Here is a 19464-nt window from a genome sequence, read left to right on the forward strand (position 1 = left end):
GATTCAAACCTCAGTGCTACTACTTACAAAGCGTGTGTGATCTTGGGCAGATTATTTAAACCCTGTGTCTTCACCTAAAATAAAATGAGGATAGCATCTAGACCTCATGGGTTGCTTTGAGAATTAAATTGAGGAGGATACAGGTAAATGACTGCATAGTGGTTGAGAGCACAGATCTGTGGATCAAACTTGGGTTAAAATCATAGTTGTGCCACTAGTATCTCTGTGACCTCAGGCAAGTTACTCATTCTCTGGACATTCCCTGTGTTTGTAAGGAGAATAATAGTGTTTACTTACAGGAGTCCTGAGGGTTAAATGAGATAATGTACACGAAAGGGCCAGATAGGCCTGCCACGTGGTGGGTGTGCAAGTACTGTTTGTTGTTTCTGCCTAGTGCCTTGTGGCAGATAGGCACGTGGAAGTTTTGCCATTACCCCCATCCGTTCAGGGTTTGCCCTTATTTTGTTAGAGTGTGTCACTGAGGTTATGTTTATACAATTTAAGTCTTTAAGGCTGTCCCCTTGAGTCTTTTCCCAGGCTGTCCTAGAACCAGTATTCTCAGTTTTTGGTCCTTTCTGTCTGTTTTTTCTAGATTTTGCCTTCAAGATTAGAAACCTAGATATTAGTTTTTCTTGGTGGTGGTAAAATCAGCACTGCTTCTGTTAGTACACTTGTCTTTTACAAAATGTTTCTTCTTTTTTAATTTTTAAACTATCGCAGCTTCTCTCCTTGAATTTTTACAATTATTCACCAATTACTTAACATTTTTCAGGCTCTGAAGAGATTAAAAAAATATTTAAAATACAAAGCCAAGGAGCTATATTAGAGTAGGTGAGTGAGACGTTAAAAAAAAAAAAAGGTGGAGTTAAACTTACTATTAGAGAAATATCTTCAAGGGTCGGAATAGCTCAAAGCAGGGCATGATAAGCTCCTGTGTTTGCGAGGGATAGGGAAGAAGGACCTTTTTGAAGTTGGATATCTGATTTGGCATTTGAGGATGACTAGAGTCCCTGAGGTATCTGGAGGGCGGGGAGAATGGCCTTTCAGGCAGGAGCCATAGCACATGCTAAGGCGTGGAGTGTTGTGAGAAGTAAGTGAGAGTTGATTGGCTAAGACTGGAGAGGCACGCAGGAGTCAGGTCAAAAATCTTTGTTTTGTAAATGAGCCGGGGTCTCCTCTGTTTAGCTCAACTCATCTTTGAGCCTCCTTTATGTCAGGTGCAGTGTTAGTTCATGGGTACAAGGATGAAGGAGATGTGGTTTTAGGACCTTGAGGTATGTACTTATATTTTTAGGTGGTCATTCTGGATAGTGTCTAGGCTGCATTTGAGTTAGAGGGCAGCAGAAGAACGTGGATCTGAGGCTGTTGGATTAGCTCATATCTCCGGGAAGAGCCCAGGAATGGAGGCACAGTGGGCTAGAGGAAGATTTAGGAAGTTAAAGTGGGCTGGAACTGCGGACGGGATGTGAAGGCTGGGGTTGCATGGGAAAGAGTTAAGGATAGTACCCCTATTTCTGGCTTGGAAAATGGGTGGGGATCATAGTGGAAGGAAGTTTAGAAAACCAAATGACAGTGTCACTTTTTAGTAGGGTTTTTTTCGTACCTTGGGTTTTGTGTTTGTTTTTTGGTTTTTTTTTTTTTGTTTGTGTGTTTTTTACTAGCTTTTATTCTGTCTCCTGTGCAATTCAAATAACCTTTTTGAGAGATTATCATGAGTTGTAAGATACCTGCAGTAGTATCGTTGGCTATATAGAAGATTAGCTCTTGACTCTACAGATCCGCAGTTAGGATTTACATTGCTTTTACGTTGTTTTTTTATGTTTGGTTTGCCTGCCACAGGGAACTGGTGACAGACCTGGTGATAGTTTTACCACTAAGGATAGCTTCTGAATGAAGTTTATCATTTGTGTAAACTTTTAATTGGCCCATCAGTTGTGAAGGAAACCTGGAGAGAAAAAGAAAACAGATTGTGATCACATTGAGAGGATGGTTGGGGTTTAAAATGCGATGTAGCAGTGCCTTAACTAAGTTGAGACTCTAAAGAAGGCTTAAGAATGTAGTCCAAGGGGGCTAGCTGGTTTTATTTACAGACACGTGTTTTTCATGTGTTTTTCAACTAATACAGCTGGAAAAAACAGAAGGTAAGTAAGTAATTTACAGTAATTTAGGCCTGCCATCTCAGCCATAATTACCATCAACTTAAAATTTCAGTTGTTTTCATTTTTTAAAGTATCAAATTATTCTGTTTATATGACATTTACATTTTAAATGTCTTACACATCTTGGTAGGAACAAAATCCAGGTTAATTTAGTATTTGTTGTTATGCACAGTTTTTTAATGTACCTGTGAATAAATTATTGTTTGGATTGTGTTCAAAGAGGGAGGCTTTTTAGTTGTTGTTTTATTTTGTTTTTCAAGTGGCATTCATGTAGTGGTGTGGTATTTTTGTCATAATCGGGGAATGGAAAGAAGATAGTGGAGCATATTTGAAGGATGGCAGTTGTCTGCCAGTTATATCAAAAGAAAAGTATTGAAATAAAGTCTGGAAAAGTAGAATATTTTGAATTCTAAAGTGAGACGTTTGAATGTTGTCTTAGCAGCAGAGTTGAGGCAGTGATGGGATAGGGGATGACATAGAATCATAGTTTTAAAGATGGTATAGGACCAGAAATCATTCTGGATGATCTTCCAGGTCTTTACAAAGAATAGTTCTTTTTCCTGGATTTTCCAGTGTAATGAGAACTCAACTTTAGGAAGAATAATTTGATAGTGATACGTAAGTTAGTTGTAATCTTAAAAGCATGAATGCCAGTTATAAGAGTCCATTATATTAGTTGAGGAAAGGCAAAGTCCTAACTTAGAGTGATGTCTGTAGAAATAAGAAAGGGTTGTAGTGTGATTACATGGTTGTGAAACTTTTTTTGCTCCCCCAGTAGATTAAGCTCCATGATCATGTATTTCTTATTTTTATTCCTAGCACCTGGCAGAGTACTTGGCATATGAATAACTATTTGTTGAATGAATGATTTCTGTGAAGAGAGCTCCCTAAGGAAGCATGGTTCAGATATACTGAGCTGCTTTTAGATTTCTCTTTTAAGAAAACATGATTCTAGGTCATGAAAGAAAGAATGTTTAGTTCAGTTCATTAGTGTAATGTGGTAGAGCTTACACGAGATGCTGCGAAGTGCAGACTGTGTGAGGTGATTGTAGGGATTTTGACGTTTGGACTTTAGGCAGATAGGCAGATGGGTCATCTTGGGTTTTAAGCAGGACAGTGATAGGAGCAGGCATCTATCTGAAAGGTGGATGTAGAGGAGGTTGTTTAATCCTTGAAGCTGAGAAATGAGGAGGGTCTAAATGAACTCCATAGCAGTGAAAATGGAGAAAACATTTAATCTTGAAGAGGTGAAAAGCAATTGAATTTAGTGAAAAATTAGATTGGAAGAGATTGGCACTGAGGTTAGTGTCACTACCTTTTCAAATGTAATGGACTCTTGAGCAATATGGCTTTGAACTGCATGGGTCCATTTGTGTGGAATTTTTACAGTACACTTCTGTATTTTCTCTTCCTAATGATACTCTTAACATTTTCTTTTGTCTAGCTTACTTTATTGTAAGAATGCCGTATATACTACATACAACATACAGAATATGTAATCAAAAGTGTATGTTATCGGTAAGGCTTGAGGTTGACAGTAGCCTACTGGTCGTTTGGGGAGTCAGAAGTTACATGTGGATTTTCAGCTGTGTTGTTCAGAGGTCATCTGTATGCTTTAACTTGTAGCCCTAATTGGTGCCTGATCAGTCACGTCACAGGGTCTTTTTGCACATGAGTTTATTTCTCCCTGGTTTTCCCTTTTCCTTTCCTCTGTCCCTCTCCTTTTTTTCTCCTCCATGTTTGAGAAAGAAGCAAAACACAAAGAATGGAAGAGGAAATGTAAAAAGGAAAAGAGATGTTAAATTTAGCATTTTGTCAGTTGAGACTGGCTGTAACTCCCATTTCCTTGAAGAAAATTTGGCCAATATAATTAAAATAAAATGTTTAACTCCACAGTGCCTTTTAACAAACATTTTTGTATATGGCCAAAATAACATGATCTCATATTTATTCACTAATATTTTGAATATGAACTAGGTATTAAATGTTTCTCCAGCTGTCCACAGAGTGTCTTTTATGGCTGATTTGTGGATCCTCTGTAGGAACCATTGATTGCATCTGGCTATATCCCTTAATTCTTCTCAAATCTAAAATAAAATAGTCTTGACAGCAGGTTGTTGAAGGCAGCAGACCAGTTACCCTGCAGTAACGTCCTGCGTTATCATTTGGTCTGATGGCTTCTTTGGCGTCATCTGGTCATTTCCTCTTTTCCTCTATTTCTTAATCAAGGTAAACATTGATGTGTACTTCATGTTCCGTCATTGTCATATTGAGAGACAAAGTCAGTATCTGGTTCTCCCCCCATTAGTGTTGGCGAAGATTGATGAAGAAGGTAACCTTTTATTTCTCTGTTGAACGTTTTCTGCCTTATGATCAGAAAACAACTTGGATGATGGTGTTACCTTAGCATTACACCACTACCAATGATTCATCTAATGGTTTAAACACAGTTTATAATCCTTGCCTAAAGAAGGAATTACAAAATGAAGTTGCCTTTTTTTATTTGTTTCATTCTTCATTTATTAGCTGTCATTCTTGTAAAGTAAGACTATTCAACTGGGGCTCTTTGGTCAATTCTGAAAGGTGGTACCTGGTGAAAAGGTAAACACTTAAATCTTTCTCTTTAGTTACCAGTTTTCTTAGTTTAAAAGCTGCCCCAGATGGTGGCTAATGTGCACCCGTGGCCTTCCCTTTCCTCACTTCTCCCCTCTTGCTTTCTTCATGCCTTGGTTACTGCAGTAGTTTCTTCCTGCTACCAATCCCCCCTTTACAGCACTGCCAACTCTGTTTTCTGTAGCACTGATAGTGATCATTTTTCCATAGATTTTTGATTCCGTTTCATTTTGTTATTATTCTTTTAGCTCCAATTGTCACAGCTTTGGCCAGTGGAGGACCCCTTTTAACTGGCTCCTGTGTCTTGTTGGCTTAGGGTTTTGGCACTCAAGGATGTCTCAGGCTTTACACATTTTATACCTTTTTTGCCCCAAACTTGTAGTTGGCCATTTTACAAAGAACTTTGCGTTCTCAAAACTGAGGATTAGGGGTGCTGTTATTCCAGAGATAATATTACTTCTAGAGCATTTCACTATGTAGTTAAAAACAAATTTAAAATCATGAGTGTAGGGGCACCTGGGTAGCACAGTTGGTTAAATGTCTGGCTCTTGATTTCAGCTTAGTCATGATCTTGGTTCCAAGATCGAGCCCAGAGGGTCATGATCTTGGTTCCGAGATCAAATCCTGCTCTGAGCTTAGAGTGTGCTTATCCCTCTCCCTTCCCCCTCCCCAGTTTGTGTGGACTGTTTCTCAGATAGATAGATAGATAAATATCTTAAAAAATAAAATCATGAGTTTATATTGATATTCTCAAGTCAACTATGATATTGTTTTTGCTTAATTTCTTTGATTTATAAATGTTTTCTTACCCTGAAAATCTTGGCTCCTAACAATCTTTTTTTTTTTTTTTTAAAGATTTTATTTATTTATTTGACAGAGAGGTCACAAGCAGGTAGAGAGGCAGGCAGAGAGAGAGGAGGAAGCAGGCTCCCTGCTGAGCAGAGAGCCCGATGCGGGGCTCGATCCCAGGACTCTGAGATCATGACCTGAGCCGAAGGCAGCGGCTTAACCCACTGAGCCACCCAGGCGCCCCTTGGCTCCTAACATCTTTAACCTAAGTACTTATTTGCTTAATCCTAAACTATGAAGTGAATAATCCAGTATAATACCAATAGTTAACATCATTCTTTTCACAGCTGCTTGATTTTCCGTAGTATGGCTGCACAGTAACTCATTTAACCATCATTCTTATTAATGCTCACTTAAGTTATTTGTTCTTTTTGTCATAAACAATGCTGTAATGAGTAATTCAGAAAGGTATATGGTTGTATGCTTTGTTAGTAATTGCTTGTCTTTTTGTTTGTTTTCATACTTGACCAAGTGTTGGAGTACAGAATGTTTTTTAGTTAAGGTAAAATTCATATAAAGTGAAATGTATAGACCTTAAATGTACATTTTGGGTTTTGATAAATATATATATATATGCTAATATAAATCACCCTCATTTAAGATACTGAATACTTTATCAGTGAGCAGAAGGGTAGCCACTGTTACCATTGCAAATTCATGTAAACGGAATCTTTTGGGTCTTTTTCATTCAGTGTAATGTTTGAGAGTCATATATATATGTGTATGTATCAGTAGTTCATTCTTTTTTTTATTATTGAGTAGTATTTGTATGGCTATATCACAGTTTGATTATCTTTTCATTGTTGATGGGCATTTCGGTTGTTTTCAGTTTTGGGCAACTATGAATAAAACTATTATGCACATTATATAAATGTATTTTTTGGAAATACATTTTTCTTTTTCTTTGGTAAATACCAAAGGATACGTTTACTGAGTTACAGCATAGGTAATTACTCTCTTAGATATTACGTTATCAGTTCTTTTGTTTTTCCATAAAAAAGTCTGTTTAATTTTTGCCAATGTTTGCCTTTTGTTTTAGTAGGAATTGTGTTTATGTATTCTGTGACTCCTTTTTTAGTCCAGTCTTGTTTTAGAGATCCTAGTATTCAAATACTTCTTCCCCTGCTAGGTCTACACTCTTACCTTTTTATCTCACTTTGTGTTGTCCTACAGTTGACTTCTTTATTTATAGTTCTTGTTTATCAGTGTTATGTTCTCTTTAACTTCTTTAAGCACAAGAAATAATTTTTTGTGGAATATTTTTCTTTTTTTTTTTTAAAGATTTTATTTATTTATTTGACAGAGATCACAAGTAGGCAGAGAGGCAGGTAGAGAGAGAGGGGGAAGCAGGCTCCCTGCTGAGCAGTGAGCCAGATGCGGGCTCCATCCCATGGATTCTGGGATCATGACCTGAGCTGAAGGCAGAGGCTTAACCCACTGAGCCACCTAGGCGCCCCTGTGGAATATTTTTTATTTCTGTAGTCTTTCTTTTTCTTTCTTTTGTAGTGATTTTGTAGAATCATTGTGCTGTGTGTGTTACAATCGTGTTCGACCACTCTATGTTGACTTGCTTTCTATTTAGGTAGGGCATGGGTGGGTTTTTGGGCACTTCTGTTGGTTTCCCATTAGATTGATTTTGAAGGTTAGGTATAGATGGGGGAGAGGCAGGCTCTTGGCACACCTTTTGCCTATGAGTTGTTATGATTAGTGGATTTGAACCCCCAGTTAGTGGTTGTTTTTGTAATTACATATTTTTTTTCCCATGGTGAGCATTCAGATATTTGATTGTCTCTGATTTTGATTGAGTGTAAATTTGAGGGGGCGCCTGGGTGGCTCAGTGGGTTAAGCCGCTGCCTTCGGCTCAGGTCATGATCTCGGAGTCCTGGGATCGAGCCCCGCATCGGGCTCCCTGCTGAGCAGGGAGCCTGCTTCCTCCTCTCTCTCTGCCTGCCTCTCTGCCTGCTTGTGATCTCTCTGTCAAATAAATAAATAAAATCTTTAAAAAAAAAAAATTTGATTCCTGGCAGAAAGATAGCCCAGAGGCTCCTATCCCTTTCCTTATGTCCCTGTCTCCATCAGCTATTTCTTTTCACTCTTAGCCAGACGTGTAATTAGGGAACTATGATTCTATTTGGGGGCAAGGACCTTTGTGAATATATTCATTCTAGTCTGCTGTAGTTGTTCTTATCTTCTTTTCTCTCTTAGATTCTGATAAATCCCTCCCTATGGGTTTTTATAAAAACCTTCCCTGTGATTCTTGTCCCAACCCCCTCACTGCACCTGCACACGCATACACACACACACACACACTCACACACTTGCGCACACATGCGCACGGCATTTCTGGAATTGTAGGGTAGAGAATATTTGGATTCCTAAAATTTTTTTCCCTATCCGAATGGCAGTTTTTCTAAGTTTATGGTATGCAGTTAGGATACTCTTAATTTAGATGCTCCAGGATAGTCTTACTAGTTGTGTTATGGTTTGTAACTCTGCTTTGCAACACTAGCTTTCCCACGATGGTTATAGTTGTTTTTTTTTAAGCCATTTCTTAAAATATTTAATTATGAAAGCATATCTTTCTGAGTTGGTAAATAGTATTCTGTGTTTCTTTAAGGTAAATAATTCTCCTAAGATAATGAAAAACTATTTCTCTGAGGTCTGGAGTGGGGATGGACTTTATGCTGCCAGGATCAGTAGTGACACCTGGGCCTGGATTGGAGGAAAAGGGGATTGACTAGTCAGGCGCTACATACCTGCTGACTCTGGCATAGCTGTTTTTAAGTCTGTTGTAATCCTTGACAGTTTTCAAGTCTGTTTTGGAAACCTTTTAGTCTAAGATAAAAATACGGTATGTCACTGCAGATTATTTAGAGGAGAGATCCGCCTGTTGATTTCAAAGTCTTGGGAAACATCCTAAATTGTATGCATTCTTACACCCTTTTCTCTACCAGCACTGTGTTTTGCCACACTCCCCCCAAAATAGGGGAAGGGTGTTGCTCAGTGGGCAGATGTGCTTCTCTTGCTGCTCCTGAAAACAGTTTGCCCAATTTCCTACCTTTTTAGAAAATTTGACTATAGTTGATACATAGTGTTACATTAATTTCAGGTGTACACTATAGTGTTGGACAATTTATGTGCTACCATTTCTTTCATTCTGTCATACTCTCCCTTCCCCCCACTTTCAAATCCTCACTCTCAGGGATTTGGAAATAAAGATGATCTCCTTGCTGCTTTCCAGTTTAATGAGCCCTCTCTTAAATTTTAAGATAACCCGTCTCACATTACAAAAACCAGGAAGTGGAGTGGTTGGCTACCTAGGCAAAATTATGACTCTGATGGAATGACCCCAGGTCCTGAGCCTGGTTTTCAGATTTCTTTTTCTTTCTTTTTATTTTATTTTATTTTTTAAAAAATTTATTTGAGAGAGATAAGGGGTGAGAAGACTCCCTGCAGAGGAGAGCAACATGGGGCTCAATCCCAGGACCCTAGGATCATGACCTGATCTGAAGGCAGATGCTTAACCTAAACTGAGCCACCCAGGTGCCTCTGGTTTTCAGATTTCTTAGCTCAATAACACTTTTACCCATTCTCTGACGTGTGATCCATCTCTGGACCTTGATTCAAACTAACTAAGCTCATATGAGGTTGATAAATCAGACTTCTCAATTTCCACAAAGAAGTCAAATTATTAATAATAATAGGTCCAAAATACTAACCTCAGCTGGACAGAGCCAGTTTCTTACCATTGTTAAATTTTACTGGGGAAAGTCAGTGAAGATCAGATTTTTTTTTTTTTTTTTATTTTTTTTAAAGGTAGAATCCAGTTTGAATAATGGCTTTTGGATCATGGGCTGTTCTCATCGAGCTCTGGTAGTCTGACACGACATTTTATATTTTCTAGGTTGTTGGAATATTCATTTCATTCAAAAAGGGCACTTGCTTTGCCAGATAGTCCTCTAGAATAGGAACAGTTTCTGACTCTGTAGCTCTCTGTGTTAGGTATTTTTTTACCATCAGTCTAAAAACTTTAGTCATTGTATTCTGTTCTCAAGAAGTTAACATGTAAGAGAATAGTTTGTTTTATCAATAGCACTTAACAAAACAAAAAAAGATGTACTGTTTCTGGTGCAGATGATTAGTCTCACCATTTATGTTTTTTCAAGCAGCTTTTAAAGGATTATTTACCTCCTTCTGTATTTTGATTACCCAGAGCCAATTTCTGTTTCAAAAATAGCTCTATTTCCCTTTGTTAGGGAGGCAGCATAACATAGTGAAAGTTGCTTTGACTTTTTTCCAGTCTTTTTTTATTGTAGCAAATACATGTAAAATTTACTGTTTTAACCATTTTTAAGTTTAGCATTCAGTAGTATTATATACATTCATAATGTTGGGTAACCATTAACCATCATCCATCTTCATAATTCTTCTTTTGTAAACTGAAACTCTGCACACATTCAGTAACTTCCTTCCCCAGCCCCTGGCAACTACCATTCTACTTTCTGTCTCTCTGAGTTTGACTACTTTAGTACCTCATGTAAATGAAATCATACAATAATTGTCTTCTTGTGATTGGCTTATTTCACTTAGAAAGTAGCTTTGGAGGCACCTGGGTGGCTCAGTTGTTAAGTGTCTGCCTTCGGCTCAGGTTATAATCCCAGTGTCCTGGGATCGAGCCCCACATTGGGCTCCCTGCTCCGGGGGGGAAAGCCTGCTTCTCCCTCTCCCTCCACTGCTCCCCTTCTTGTGTTCCCTCTCTTGCTGTCTCTCTCTGTCAGATAAATAAATAAAATCTTAAAAAAAAAATAGCTTTAACTTTTAATTGGACACAAAGCCAGACTCCGTTACTTCTCAGCCTTATGATGATGGTTAAATTGCTTAAACCTTTTTGGGCTTCAGGTTTCTGTTGGTAAAATGGAATTAATTCTGATTCTGCAGGAAGAGCTAGCAAAAGACTAAATCTAGTGAGATAAGAAGAAAACCAAGAAAAAAGGTATACTGAAAGCCAAATGAGTAAGTGTGTCTACACGGAGTGATCATTTACATCAAACACTGATCATAGGGCAAGCAAAAAGAGGTCTGAGAAACAAGCGTTGGATATAACAGTGTGAGGTCACTGGTTTTTTTCTTAGCAGTTTTTGGTAAAACGTTAAAAGTTCATACTGATTTGAATGACTCTAACTGGGAAAAGAGGACTGGAAGAGAGTGCATATACAACTCTTAGGGATAATTTTTTTGGTGAAGAGAATGAGAGAAAAGGCTGGAGGGCAAAATGGGGTCAGGACTTTTAAGTAGAGGAAATAAAACCATGTGTATATATATATATATCTGAAGGTAAAGATCTAGTGTAGAGGGAAAAAGTGATGTAGGAGAGAATTGCCAAGTAATGTCCTTGAATAGGCAAGATGATAGGGTGGGATTGAGTGTTCAGAGGGCAGGCACTTTGTCCTACTAAAAGAGAGTGTAGATGGGTGGAGGTGGGAGATCATAGAAAGGGCTCTTGTGTTTTCTGTTTCAGTGAGAAAATAGAAGTAAGAAAGAGACAATGGAGGAGTAAGTGTTAGAGGTTTGAAGAGAGAAGTCATGTAGCAGGGACTAGGAGAATTCAAGTGTAATTTCCTGGCAGCATAAGTAATCCATTTGAGGTAAATGATTGCTGACTTTAGGTTCACATGGTGGTAAGTTTTTCTCCACCTATATTTAGCTGAGTAGTATCCGGAAAAGGTGGAGAGTTGTCTAAAGTGGGTTTGGGCTCATCCAAGTGAATAAGGTGAAGTGAGACTCAGTCAAGGAGTTTGGGGTAATATGCAAAGGGTGTGAGATTTCATTTCACCTAAATATTTTGGAAGGTATTGATAACATAAGGATTAAGGAAACAACTGCAAGTGAAATGAACGATAGTCCTTCAGTATCAACTTATGTTTAGTACTTCAAATTGTCTGATTCTCAGAAATGGTTTTTACACTTGGTTTTTCCAAATATACCCAAACAGGTGTATGTAGCACATTTGATTGCTGTGCCTTGTAAATTGTGTGATCCATGTCAATTTCCTCCTGTCTTATTTTCATGTCATGTATTTGTTGAAGAAATTGGGTCTTTCTCATCTGTAACTTCCCGTATTCTGCATCTGGCCGGCAGTATTTCTGTAGAGTTAAGTTTAAAAAAAAATTTTTTTTAAAGATTTTATTTATTTATTTGACAGACAGATCACAAGTAGGTAGAGAGGCAGGCAGAGAGAAGAGGGGAAGCAGGCTCCCTGCTGAGCAGAGAACCTGATGGGAGGCTCCATCCTAGGAACCTGAGACCATGACCTGAGCCAGAAGGCAGAGGCCCAACCCATTGAGCCACCCAGGCGCCCCTCTTGTGTTATTTTTAACATAGTCCTCTGTCTCCTTTATTTTGTTCAGCTGGTACCAGAAGTAGAAGGGCTTGATATGATTCACATTCAATTTCTTATTTTTAATATGTTTTGATGAGGGGACCAGGGCATAGTAATATTGGCATATAGATCTAGTTTTCCTAATGATGAAATTGGTCATTGGGTTGAGGTCTCATAACCTATATATCCATTTATTAATTTATCCATTGGATTTTTTTTTCACCTAATGCTTTTATTAATCATTGGTGATTGTTGCCTAGATCCATTTTTTTCCCCCCACTAGGGGCTGTGAAATAGTGATTTTCTAATTATGTGACTCTTTCTGTCTTTATTAGCTAGAATTCTGTTAAGAACATTCCCTTACCTAGTTTTGACCAGAAGTATAGGATAAATGCTTGATTCTTTCCCTTCTCCCACTTTTATAGGTGCCTGAGGTTTATTTATTTATTTATTTATTAAAGTTTTGCATTCATGCAGTTTATAATGACTCAGAGTCATACTTTTTTTTTTTTTTAAGATTTTATTTATTTATTTATTTGACAGAGAGAGAGATCACAAGTAGAGAGGCAGGCAGAGAGAGAGAGAGAGAGAGAGGGAAGCAGGCTCCCCGCTGAGCAGAGAGCTCGATGGGGGCCTCGATCCCAGGACCCTGAGATCATGACCCGAGCCGAAGGCAGCGGCTTAACCCACTGAGCCACCCAGGCGCCCCAGAGTCATACTTTTATGTTCATGTTGTCTGATCTGCGGCTACTGGTTGCTTCTTCAGACTTTCTGCTGCTTTATGGCCACAGCATCTTTGTTAGCATCCAGCCCTGTTTTGTATTTTTTTGATCCTGAACCTGAACCAGGTCCATCCTGGACCATTTCTCCAAAAAGTCCCTAGTTCTTTTTGTTGGGAAGCGGTATTTAGAGATCATAATACGGGTGTGTTTACATTTAAAAAGATGTCATTGTTTTCAGTTATTTGGTTCTTCAGAATACTGATTGGATTTTTTTAATTCAACAGGCATGCCCAAAGAAAAATACGAGCCCCCTGACCCTAGGAGGATGTACACAATTATGTCCTCTGAGGAAGCAGCAAATGGAAAGAAATCACATTGGGCAGAGCTTGAAATAAGTGGTAAGACCTGCATGCATAAATTTATGGTATGGAAATCAAGATATGGTAGAAAATTAAGTTCTCAAATGCCAGTACACAAAAGAGGCAATGCTGTATTTTGCCAGTGCTAATTTATCTTAGAGGTGGGAAGGTTCAGTGGCAGGAGCATAGTTTCAGTCAAGTTCAAAACCCATTCATTGCTTATTCTTTAAGTATCTGTGTCCTTTTATAAAATGGGAGTAATAACAAGGATGAGATGAGAATAACACATATGAAATACCTAGTGTGCAGAGGTTTGTTCTGATACGTAATTCTCTGGTCAGGTAGGGTCGAGCTTTTGTATTATCAACAAATTTCCAGTGGGGTGGGAAATGCCTGTCCTAGTATAGGTTCTGTGATAGATTTGTTTCTCCTTATTTTCTCCATTTGTTTTTCAGTCTGAGTCTCCAAGAATGGCCTTATTCAGAAACACAAAATATTAAAGAATTTAAAGCAGATCTCAAAGTTCCCTTCTACCTCAATGCAGTCTAGACATAGAGAAATAGATGAACCTCCAGAGATATCCCCATAGTCCCTATGAGTGGGCATGCAGCCTCTTTTTTAATACTTCAGAGATGGTGACGGGAATTGTTACCTCTCAAGGCAACTAGTGCTAAAGAAGTTTTGTGTGAATGTTGGCCTGATAGGCCTCTCAATACTTTTCTTCCAGTCTGTCTTGATTTTAGCCTTCTGAAATAATGAAGAACAGGTTTTCTCTTCTTTTTCCTGACTGCCGTGGATTTTTTTTTTTTAATTTAATGCAGCGAATATACTGAGCATATGCTATGTGCAAAACATTTTGCAAGGTGCTGTACTTGGTATATGGAAGATCAATAGATGGGAAAAAAAAGCATAGTTCCTGTTATTCTGGAGCTTATGAATATCAGGGAGTGAGAACAGAGTATACCAGTATGAATCACTAATAGACAAAAAATAACTGCCAGTCTAGTTAGGAAAGTATTTACAGGAAGCACAAAAGGCAGTAATGATAGTAATATTCTTCCTTTGTCAGCTCCAAATTTCTGATTAACCTCTTCACTCTCTGGTAAACCTAAACACTCTCCCTGGGTACCCACATTAGTCTCTCCTGGTTCCCTCTCTCGAGGTTTTTAGAGTGCTGGTGGTAATTAATTTGACTTCAGTTTCCTAGAATAGGTGTGGTAGAGTGAAATTTTTCTTTTTTCTCCTCTTGTCAGATTTGACTTTCTGGGTCAGGGTAGCCCAAAAGGAAATAACACTCTCTGATTTACCAGTTTCCTTTAAAGCTTTAGGCAGTCACCCATTTCCTGCTTTCCCCTTTTAATTTCTTAAGGATTGGTATTTAATTGTAGTTTTCTCTTTTTTTTTTAGACTATATTAGAAGTTTTTAAATTATATGTCCTTTGCTTGTAGGGAAGTTTCCTTTTTCTTACAATGTCAGGATAAGTTTAGAAAGTACTCAGTGAGATTATATCTCTGAGGTTAAGGGGATTCTCCTCTACTCTTCCTCCCTCTCCCTCGTGTTGGGAACCCCTTGGCAAATTTGAATCACTGTTTTCTGCTTACTCTGAGCTTTGGGAAGAAATCTGTGTACGAGATAGGAAGGAAGTATCGTGTTAGTATCCTGGAGGATAAACTGTTGGTTGAAATAGGTCTGTGGAACATGGCCTTGTAATAAAGCCACTATCAGGGAGATGACTTTACTGTCTTAGCCAGTCTTTAATACATAAGCTCCTAAGTGTAGAAATTGTTAAGACTGACTTCAGTTTATGTAAAGTTGTTCATGTAAATGCTTTAGCACCAGTTTCTTAAGATTTCCGTGATGCAGAGTTCTAGGGATCTGAGGTCATCGAGTCCTAGACCCACAGTTACCTCATGCACTCCTCTGGTTCCAGAGAGAATGGGTGGTGAGTTCCTTTTGCCCTTTAGAGGTAACCAGATAAGTCAAATGACTACTTTTTAAAGATAGCTTTTTTAAAAAATTTGTAACATGAAACACATAAAACTGCATAGACAAATCTATTACTGAATGAGTATAAGGCCAAAAGCCTTGTAAAACCACTGTCCAGGTAAAGTATTAGAATTTTTTCATCCACCCAGAGCCCCTTCCAGTGAGCTTTAATACCAAATTATGTATATCTAAGGATTATAGTTTAGTCCCCTACCCCCTGTTTTTATTTAGTCTGTCTTAATTTACAGCTTCCCCTTCTCTGTTGAACTGGGGTGGTTTGACTTGTTTCCCCACAGTCTCTGTTTTGCTTACTGAGACTCGTGCAGTTCAGCATGTTTTTCATCCCCTACAAATGGGCATTTGGATGCAGAGGCTTGATCAGGCTCATATGTAACCCCTGTGCAGGGCTCGGCATGGTGCTGTGCTTTTTCTTCAGACAGTACACAAAGTCTGAAAGTCTTCTTTTCCACTGATGTTTCAGTGCTAGAGCCATTAGTTCCTTCAGGGTTGCAAAATAGTGATACTCTAATTTTTTTTTTTTTCCCGTTAAGTGAGGTACATCTATAAAGAGATGTTTTTCCTTACTGATTGATTTTCCAGCGTACAGTTTATGTAGGAAAGGCAGAAAAGAAAGTTAGTTTCTTTCACTTTATTTACTAGTTTTCAATATAAACTATCACCCTTTGAGGGTGACGAGGTTTTTTAAAGTGTCATTATTAACTGCTGTATCTACATAATTTGGGTTTCAGGTGTACGTCATGAATTGTAATTACTGTGATGCTTACATTTTCCTGTTGTTGATTAATGGGAGAGCTTCTTAAATGTTTTCTCGGTTTTTGATACAACCCTAATTTGTCTTTGGTAGTTGACTCGCTGTGTGATATAGCAATATTTTCTTGACTCATCTGTGTATTTCCTGCCTCAAACCTGGAATATGTAATTTTTTCTAAGAAAAATTTTTTTTTTTAAATTTGGAAATGATATTTCAAGACCAGAATCTCTGTTGCTAGGGATTCTTGTTGCTGTTGGGTTGGTCATTGTTTCTACGTCTTTCCATGGGACAGAACTAGGAAATAGAGGACTATACATACTGTATCTTTTCATTTTATATATATATATAGAGAGAGAGAGAGAGGGAGGGAGTCATACATATTTATGATGGAAGGATATATATTTATGTGATAATAAATACATGCTTAATATAAAATATTTTTAAATATATAAAACACATTTGTATATTTATAATTAAAAATCTTATAAAAATATACTGATACTTTTAATTCAGATTTAGAAGAACAGGGATTTTTAGTTGACCTTTTCTATAATTACATGTGTATCTCCTTTAATACTGAGTGTCCTAGTTCTCAGGGACATGGGATGATGGAATTTGAATATCCTGTAATTAGTTATTTGGTTTATCCCATATTACATTGCACTCTCAGAATAACAGTACTAAAAATACTGCCACTAATATGAGGACTGAAAGCAGGTAGAACTGCTTGGAATATTATTTCCATTCCCCATCCTACTCCCATTAAATAGTTGTACTCCATATTGTGAGAGTATGTAATCATTATGTGCTATCAGCCTTCCCATTTAACCTGCATACAATCCTATTTGGACTTCATTTTCTAAGTAAGTATATATTCAGTGCCTCCCACTAGTTTATTTCTAATCATTTTAGTTTTCTGGAATCTTATTCTCTAGGTGTTTCTTAGGAAGGGCTCCTAGGAGCATATTCTCTAAGTTTCTTTTTTTTTTTTTTTTTCTTTTTTTTAATTTATTTGTCAGAGAGAGAGGGAGAGAGAGCGAGCACAGGCGGACAGAATGGCAGGCAGAGGCAGAGGGAGAAGCAGGCTCCCCGCCAAGCAAGGAGCCCAATGCGGGACTCGATCCCAGGACGCCGGGATCATGACCTGAGCCGAAGGCAGCTGCTTAACCAACTGAGCCACCCAGGCGTCCCTTCTCTAAGTTTCTTGTTGATCATGTGTCCTTTATATTTGAATGTTAGTTTGGCTGTAAGTAAAATCGGTGGCTCGCGTTCTTTCTTGAAATATCTTGAATATGTTGCTTCAGTTTTGTGATAGGCTTTGATGACAGTCTGATTTTCTTTCGCCTATTAGTTAGTTGCTCTTTTTGCCTAGATGCCCAAAGGATTTTTTTAAAATCAGTAATTTTAGTGGAATATGTCTTGATGTTGGTTTTGTTCTACCTTGATATTCTCAGGTATAGTATGATAAGAAAAACGTGTACATATGTAGTTTGAAATTTTTTTCTTTTAATTTTAGGACAGTTTGGATAATAACTTTTAGTATTCTGATTCCTTCGTGTTTTTCAGAGATTTATTTTCTGAATTTGCATATTTGTCTCTTGAATCATTTTAAAGCTTAAAAAAAATTAAGGTATAATTTACAGGAAAATAAAAATAAAATGTAGTAGAACTCACACTTTATTAGTTGTACAGTTCGTTTATAAATACACACAGTTGTGTAACCACCACCACCACAGTTATGAGTTTCATCACTCCCAAAAAACTTCCCCATACACCTTTTTCCTTTTTTAAGATACTACTTATTAGAGAGAGAGCACAAGTTGGGGGGGGGGGGAGGCAGAGGGAGAGGGAGAAGGAAAAGCAGATTCCCTGCTAAGCCTGGAGCCAGACGTGGGGCTCTGTCCCAGGACCCTTGCATTATGATCTGAGCCAAGGTCAAGAGTCAGATGCTTAACTGACTGAGCCAGCCAGGCACCTCTAAAAGAAACTATTTTTTAGGGCTATTTTAGCTTCACAGCAAATGTGACACAGTATTGTGCATGACTCATCCGCTATTAACATCCTCTACCAGAATGGTGCATTTGTTACGATCGATGAACCTGCATTGACTGACACTATCACTCTTGGTTCACTCTATAAATGTTGTACATTTTATGGGTCTAGATAAATACATAGTGACATGTATCTACCCATTATAAATCATAATATTTTCATTGCCCTAAAAGTCCTCTGTGCTCTGCCATTTCATCCTCCTTCTCTCTCCCTGAACCCTTGGCAACCAGTGATCTTTTTACAGTCTCCATAGTTGCCTTTTCCAGAATGTCACATGGTTGGAATCATATAGTATGTAGCCTTAAACTTTGACTTCTTTCACTTGGTAATGTGCATTTAAGTTCCTCCATGTCTTTTCATGGCTTGATAGTTCATTTCTTTTTAGCGCTAAATAATATTCCATTGTCAGGATGTACTGCAGTTTATTTATCCATTCATCACATCTACCGAAGGACATCTTTGTTGCTTCCAAATTTTGGCAGTTATGAATAAAACTGCTATAAACATCCATGTGCAGGTTTTTTTGTGGATATAAGTTTTCATTTCCTTTGGGTAAATGCTTGGGAGTGCGATTGCTGGATCATATGGTAAGAATATGTTTAGTTTTGTAAGAAACTGCTAAACTCTTCCAAAATGTCTGTATCATTTTGCATTTCCAGTAGCAGCGCATGAGACTTCGTGTTGCTCCACATCCTTTCCAGCATTTGATGTTGTCAGTGTTCAGGATTTTGACCATTCTAAATGGTACATGTAGTGGAATCTCATTGTTCTTTTAATTTTCATTTCCCTGATTCATATGATTAAGAGCACCTTTTCATATGCTTATGTATTATATGATCTGCATATTTACTTTGGTGAGATTTTCACGTCTTTTGTCCATTTTTAAATTGGATTGTTTTCTTATTGTTGAGTTTTAGGAGTTCTTTGTATATTTTGGATGACAGTGCTTCCCCAGATAGGTCTTTGCAAGTGTTTTCTCCCAGTGGCGTGGCTTCTCATTTTTATTCTCTCTCTCTCTCTTTTTAAGATTTTTATTTATTTATTTGACAGAGAGCGAGAGAGAGAGAGAGAATACAAGCAGGGGAAGAGCAGGCAGAGGGAGAGGAAGCAGGCTCCTGCTGAGCAAGGAGCCCTATGTGGGGCTCCATCCCAGGACCCTGGGATCATGACCTGGGCAGAAGACAGCCGTTTAACTGACTGAGCCACCTAGGCACCCCTGTCTTCTCATTCTCTTGACAGTGTCTTTCACAGAGCAGAACTTAATTCTAATGAAGTCCAGTTTATTCTTTCTTCATGGATTGTGCTTTTGTTGTTATGTCTAAGAAGTCATTGCAAACCTAAATCATAGATTGCCTTCTGTGGTATCTTTTAGGATTTTTATGGTTTTATGTTTTACATTTCGGTCTGTGATCCATTTTGAGTTAATTTTTTTTTTTTTAAGATTTTATTTATTTATTTGACAGAGAGAGATCACAAGCAGACGGAGAGGCAGGCAGAGAGAGAGAGAGAGAGGGAAGCAGGCTTCTTGCTGAGCAGAGAGCCCGATGCGGGACTCGATCCCAGGACCCCGAG

The 19464-nt window shown here is 38.1% G+C and overlaps 1 protein-coding gene across 2 annotated transcripts in view; it reads left to right on the top strand.

The window, feature by feature from the left end:
• Positions 1-19464, top strand: part of CNOT6 (CCR4-NOT transcription complex subunit 6) — a 70997-nt gene that overhangs the window by 10501 nt on the left and 41032 nt on the right. For both annotated transcript variants that reach the window (XM_047729842.1, XM_047729843.1), the window contains exon 2: positions 13007-13120. In XM_047729842.1, coding sequence (XP_047585798.1) covers positions 13009-13120 — 112 coding nt within the window. In that variant the 5' untranslated portion in view covers positions 13007-13008. The remainder of the gene's footprint in view (positions 1-13006; positions 13121-19464) is intronic.

The sequence above is a fragment of the Lutra lutra genome, chromosome 5 (genome assembly GCF_902655055.1).
Source record: "Lutra lutra chromosome 5, mLutLut1.2, whole genome shotgun sequence".
In the NCBI taxonomy this organism is placed as follows: domain Eukaryota; kingdom Metazoa; phylum Chordata; class Mammalia; order Carnivora; family Mustelidae; genus Lutra; species Lutra lutra.